Source organism: Ostrinia nubilalis, chromosome W (assembly GCF_963855985.1).
Source record: "Ostrinia nubilalis chromosome W, ilOstNubi1.1, whole genome shotgun sequence".
NCBI classification, from domain to species: domain Eukaryota; kingdom Metazoa; phylum Arthropoda; class Insecta; order Lepidoptera; family Crambidae; genus Ostrinia; species Ostrinia nubilalis.
In genome coordinates this window covers 1,608,904-1,615,479 of record NC_087118.1, presented here as the reverse complement: position 1 = coordinate 1,615,479, position 6,576 = coordinate 1,608,904, and the positions used below count along the sequence as shown (strand labels likewise).

The 6,576-nt window shown below is 39.2% G+C and overlaps 1 protein-coding gene across 4 annotated transcripts; it reads left to right on the top strand.

Moving 5' to 3' along the window:
• Window positions 1–241: 241 nt before the first annotated feature.
• On the top strand, window positions 242–5,839 carry LOC135086286 (uncharacterized). Of its 4 annotated transcripts, XR_010260378.1 has the most exons (3): window positions 242–1,013; window positions 1,994–2,130; window positions 5,591–5,658. XR_010260378.1 is itself a non-coding variant. In XM_063981081.1 (2 exons), exons 1-2 carry the CDS (start codon window positions 675–677, stop codon window positions 5,837–5,839), a joined length of 588 nt encoding a protein of 195 aa, XP_063837151.1. In that variant the 5' UTR covers window positions 242–674. The 4 variants fall into 4 exon arrangements, 1 of the variants encoding a protein (XP_063837151.1); XM_063981081.1 differs by lacking the exon at window positions 1,994–2,130 and having other exon boundaries at window positions 5,591–5,839; XR_010260377.1 differs by lacking the exon at window positions 242–1,013 and having other exon boundaries at window positions 1,538–2,130.
• Window positions 5,840–6,576: the final 737 nt, after the last annotated feature.

Here is a 6,576-nt window from a genome sequence, read left to right as displayed (position 1 = left end):
ACTTCTTTCATAATCCATTTCGTAAAATCATCACCCATTTTTCATCTCTTCCGTATCAGTAGTTAGCAAAATCCTCATTTTCAAAACTCATTTACTAAGTCTACCTTCACATTGAATAACTTGTAACGTATTTTCTCAACTGTGGTGTCTGTCAAGCTTTGCAGTAAAATCAAACAATAAAACATTTGGTAAAATATAGTTTATTAAATTCATAAATAATTTCAAATCATAAAACCAGCAAACATCAATTCATCATAATAATAACAATATTGTGTATTCTGCTTCGCATTAACACTACGTAGATAGCCACTAATACTACACAAATTGTCTTTCCTTGTTTTAATTTGTTTTTTTTATTTTTTTATTTCTAGGTCGGTAGACACCGAGTCGCCGACACGACTCGGGAGTCGTGTGCTATCTTCACAAGTCAACATCTCGGTCGTATCTCGGTTGTACCGTTCCTAATATTAATTTCTTTTCATTTTTTGCAAAACACTTGATACTACGTAACGATTTTTTTAATATTTACATCATACTTATTCTACTTAACTTATACAAAACCCTTAAACTTACATATTCTAATTTGACAATACAAAAATAAAGTAAATTACAATCTTAAACATATAATTAATTCAAGTCCTTAAAGTAAATACATATATCAATCAATCATAAGAATGTCTGAAGCAAAAATATCACAATTAGTTAAAAGGCGTGGAACAATAAAAAGTAAAATCACTAGCTTTTCAAATTACATAAATGTAGTAAAAGATGATTCAGTGTTGCCAAATTCCCCGCTTTTTAACGAAATTAAATTACGCCTTGGAAAGATTGATGCCTTATATGAGGACTTTGATACTCTTCAGACGGAGATTGAAGAGCTTACGGAGGATCCCGACCTGAGATATCAGGAGCGGGAGGCCATCGAGAACCAATACTACGTCGCGATCGGCACGGCGAGGGCACTGCTCGAGCCGTCCCCTGCGGCCGCTGCGCTCGCGCTCAACGGTTCTGAGGTAAGTAGTTCTGTCTCTTGATGCAAGCACACAAAGACACAACAATTTCGTAAGATTGCCTAAAATTGAATTGCCTACCTTCAACGGGGACTATCAGCAGTGGCTCGAGTTTCGCGATACATTTGTTTCTATTATTCATTCCAATGATAGTATGGACGAAATTAATAAATTTCATTACCTTCGCGCTTGTTTAAGAGAAAGTGCTTCATTAGTAATTAAAAGCCTGGATTTCAAGGCCAATAATTATACGGCTGCTTGGGAATTGTTGTGTAAACGATACGACAACAAACGCCTGCTCGTCAACAATCATGTGCAATCACTCTTTAACATAAATGCTATACAAAAGGAATCGAGCAAGGCTTTGCGATACATAGTAGATATCACAAACAAAAACCTACGTGCCTTGGCTACCCTAGACCAGCCTACAGAACATTGGGATACCTTGATCATTTACATGATGTCTACTAAATTAGATAGTACTTCAAACAGAGAATGGGAGGAATTTCGCAATAATCATAGTGACCCACCCACACTAGATATTTTTTTAACATTTTTGTCAAACAGGGCTGACCTTTTGGAGACATTAGAGGAGACAAGAAATAAAGGTAAAATTGATCAGGCACCTACAACCAGGGCTAAAAGCTTCATTGTATCTTCTAGCAAGCCCAAATCTCATTGCTGTCCTCTATGTCAAAAGGAACATCAACTGTTTTCCTGTGACTCATTCCGTAGGTTACCTGTTGAGACACGCATACTTAAGGTAAAAGAATACAAGGTTTGTCAAAACTGCCTTCGACCAGGTCACAACGAGTCACGCTGCAAGCTGTCACATTGCAAGTATTGTAATATAAAACACAATACTCTTTTGCACAAAGGTTCACCCCAAGAGACAGTTTCCCATGACAGCATCGTACTTTCTGCCAATTCTTCACAACACAAAAACTATGTCAATAACACATGTCATATATTGCTTTCCACAGCTCTGGTCAACGTGATCGACAAGCGTGGAAAATCGCATCCAGCCAGAATCCTGCTAGACAACGGCAGTACGGGTAACTTCGTCACACAAGATCTCTGTGGCAGACTGAACCTCCCTACCCGCCTAGCTAGTTCAAAGGTAACAGGAATAAACAACCAAACGTCCAAAAGCACTCAGTCTTGCTCTCTTACATTAGAGTCTTACAATGGTCACTATAGAACCAATATTGATTGCTTCGTTCTTCCACAAATAACTTCGTTATTACCAAACACATACATAGACATACACGATCTAAACATACCATCTGGAGTTTGTCTAGCCGATCCAAACTACCATCAATTTACTAGTAGGTGCGGACGTCTTTTGGAGTGTGATTGGCACAAATCGCATCCAGTTAGGTAAAAACAAGCCGGTTCTATTCGAAACTAAGTTTGGATGGCTAGTTTCAGGCGCCATAAGCCAACCGGGTCCTAGTAATCATGTGTGTATGCACATCAATAGTAATCAAGACCAGTCTGATCTGACCCGCTTCTGGGAGTTGGATACAATTCCACCCCAATACAAACACACACTAGATGAGCTTCAGTGTGAAAAACATTTTTTAGAAACCACCAGACGAGATAGTAACGGTCGCTTCATAGTTTCAATGCCACTCAATGACTCACCAGACGTACTTGGGGAGTCATTATTTATTGCAAAACGTAGATTCTTATCTCTTGAACTTCGTCTGGAAAGAGATCCTAGTATGAAACACTTATATTTACAATTTATGACTGAATACTTGGATCTAGGTCACATGACCGAAATAATACCTAAATCCAACACTAAGTATTGTTATTTACCACATCATGGTGTCTATAAGGAGAGTAGCTCCACTACAAAATTAAGAGTAGTGTTCGACGCGTCAGCCAAAACGTCGTCCGGTAAGTCATTGAACGACATACAACGCGTAGGGCCTACCATTCAGGATGAAATATTTCCCATATTATTACGTTTCCGTCAACATCAGTTTGTCGTGTCAGCTGACGTCGAAAAAATGTATCGACAAATCAACATTACACAAGATCAACGTCCACTACAATGTATATTGTGGAGATTCGACCCTTCACATCCTCTCAAAACATATACACTGAACACTGTAACATATGGCACAGCTTCAGCTCCATTTTTAGCCACCAGATGTTTGTCACAGTTAGGCTATGACACGACAGACCCTCTCGTTAAACGAGCTATTTGTCAAGATTTCTATGTAGATGATTTTCTATCAGGGGCTGACTCTATTCAAGACACAATAAATTTATGCAAAAATGTCACTAATTCATTAAATTCAGCTAAATTTTACTTAAGAAAGTGGCATTCTAATAATGTTGAAATTTTAAATGCAGTGTGTGGTCGAGACGCCAGTTCAGACCACCTAAATCTCAGCTACAAAGAGGCAGCCAAAACACTGGGTCTCTATTGGAACTGTTCGGCTGACACTCTCTCATTTTCAATTAATTTAGATTCCACACAAACAATAATTACAAAACGTCTCATTTTGTCCACAATCTCTCAGGTGTTCGACCCACTGGGACTCGTGTCACCTTGCATCGTCGAAGCAAAGGTACTTATACAAAATTTGTGGTTACAAAAATGCTCATGGGACGAAGAAGTACCTTTAGATATTAAAAAATCATACATAGAATTTGCAAGTTCATTAATTAATTTAAAATATTTACAGATACCTAGATGCATAAAAATTCACCCATCCATTAATACACAAATACACGTATTTACAGATGCGTCTGAAAAGGCGTACGGTGCCTGTGTTTATATACGAAGTGTGGATGAAAACGATTGTGTTAATGTTCAATTATTAACATCAAAAAGCAAGGTAGCACCTATTAAAACCGCCACTATGCCGCGGCTAGAACTTTGTGGCGCACTCATGGGAGCAAGACTATGTGCAAAGGTTGTTTCGTCAATTACCTTTCAATATGTGTCCTGTACATGTTGGACCGACTCCATGATTGTATTGGGTTGGCTTTCTTCCCAACCAAATCAACTGAAATCATTTGTCCGGCATAGAGTTATTGAGATACAGGATAGTTCTTTTGATTGGCGATATGTACCATCCAAGCAAAACCCAGCAGATTTGGTTTCGCGTGGAGTGCGAGCAGACTTAATAAAACACTGCCCGCTATGGTGGTCTGGCCCTTCATTTTTGAAACTAGATTCTCAACAGTGGCCTGACAAACCTGTACAAAATAATAATAATATAAAAAACCTACCAGAAACAATAATAACAAATTTTCATACACAAAATAATAATAAATTAAACAACAATTCTGATAATCAATGTAACTTAATATCTAAACTAATACTTAAACTATCAAGCTTTACCAAATTGAAACGCACATTAGCATTTGTATTGAGATTTATTAATAACTGCCACAAGAATAACCCAAAACTTACAGGACACCTGACTATCTCGGAACTCAATGCCGCAACAACTCGACTACTATTCATTTCTCAGCAGGAGTCCTTTCCTGATGAATATCAGTCACTCATTAACACCGGTAAATTACCACACAAAAACCGATTGTTATCATTGACTCCATTTATGGATCCCAATAATCTCATAAGAGTGGGCGGCAGGCTTAGTGATTCTCACTACGATTACAACGTTAAGCACCCCATTCTCTTGTGCAGTAAACATCGTCTATCCCAACTTATATTCGAATCATTGCATAAAACCTATTTACATTCAGGGCCTCAATTGTTATTAGCCACAGCACGTCATAATTATTGGATCTTAGGAGGCACCAGGCTCGCAAAGCGCATTGTACGAGCATGTGTTAAATGTTGTCGTTTTGAAGGAAAAACCATTCAGCCTATCATGGGCAACTTACCTAACAGCCGACTTCATTTGGAATATCCTTTTCTAGAAACAGGTGTAGACTACGCCGGGCCAGTGCTGATAGCAGACCGTAAGGGGAGAGGCTGTAAATTGGTAAAATGCTACATTTGTGTCTTTGTTTGTTTAGCCACCAAGGCGCTGCATCTGGAGCTTGTCTCAGACCTAACAAAGGAAGCTTTTATTGCGGCTCTTAACAGATTTATAGCGCGACGGGGCAGGCCGCAGAGGATATTTTCGGACAACGGAACCACCTTTGTAGGGACCTTTAATGAATTATCTAGCCTACTCAGAGACCCGTCGCTGTCAGCACATCTAACCGACAAAGGTATCGATTTTTCCTTTATTCCTGCTTACACTCCTCACTTTGGCGGATTGTGGGAGTCGGCAGTCAAATCAATTAAGCACCACCTACGTCGCATTCTAGAACTGACGCACCTGACATTTGAGGAAATGGCGACTCTGCTGATACAGGTAGAAGCTATTCTAAATTCTCGTCCTATCACTCCTATATCTAACGATCCCTCAGATCTTACTTGCCTCACTCCTGCCCACTTTCTAATTGGACGATCAATCGTTTCTTTGCCTTGCCCGCAACTTATTGAAAAGCGCATCACATCACTTCAACGACTCCAACGCATTGAAGCGCTAAAACAACATTTCTGGGCACGATTCCATAATGAATATGTTTTCTGGCTGCAGAGGAAGACACGGTGGCACACGTCACACGGGGAGCTGCGAGAGGGGTCACTTGTCCTTATCAAGGACAAGTCTGCACCTCCATTGATGTGGTCGCTTGGCCGCATCCTCCGAACGTTGCCTGGCAGAGACGGCATAGCCAGGGTCGCCGACATCAAGACAAAGAAGGGCGTTCTTCGTCGCGCCTACAACACCATCTGTCCGCTGCCAACAACATTAATTGAAGACGAGGCTTCAAGGCGGGCAGTATAGTGATGACAACAGAGGGCGCATCGGCGGGGGAGCGCGGGGTCCCCGCGCCTACACATAAATACGCTGCCGCAACCGCGGCCGCCGCTCACTCATTCCGTACGACCATCGCGCGCGCATCTTAATTTAATCTTGTAATATAACCAGTTCAAAAATACAGTTTTTCATTATAAATCTCCTGTAGGGTTCGAAGTTAATAATGTGCTGATCAGCGCACAATACGTGGTCCAGGATTCATACGACGAAATCATGGACCTCACTGACAATCTTGTTCAAAAAATATCGAAAAAACTTTGTGGTGATAACTTTTAGTGTTTTTGAAGTGTATAGTTTTAATGTAAGTATTAAGTTTTTATTAAAGTGTAACGCAAACTTGTAAATTAATATGTAATTATAAGAATAGAAGCAATCACACTGTAGTACATTAACCGAAAATTATCAGTCTTTTTGTTCTTATTGTATTACTTAATCAGGCAATAATTTTATTTTCTTTCTTTATTTCTTTTGGTGACAATAATTAAGGTTTCATGTGTTTTTGAAAATATAGTCTTACAGTAACAAGTGTCTTCTTATTTTATTCGTTCGTTCAACCAAATGACGTCCACTACTGGACAAAGGCCTTAGGATTTCCATATTTTGTATTCCAGTTAAATTAAACAACCTTTTTTTATTAATAAATAATCAGTTTATTGACATTTCATTACACCTTATTATACATTTCATATCCATTTAGAGAACTC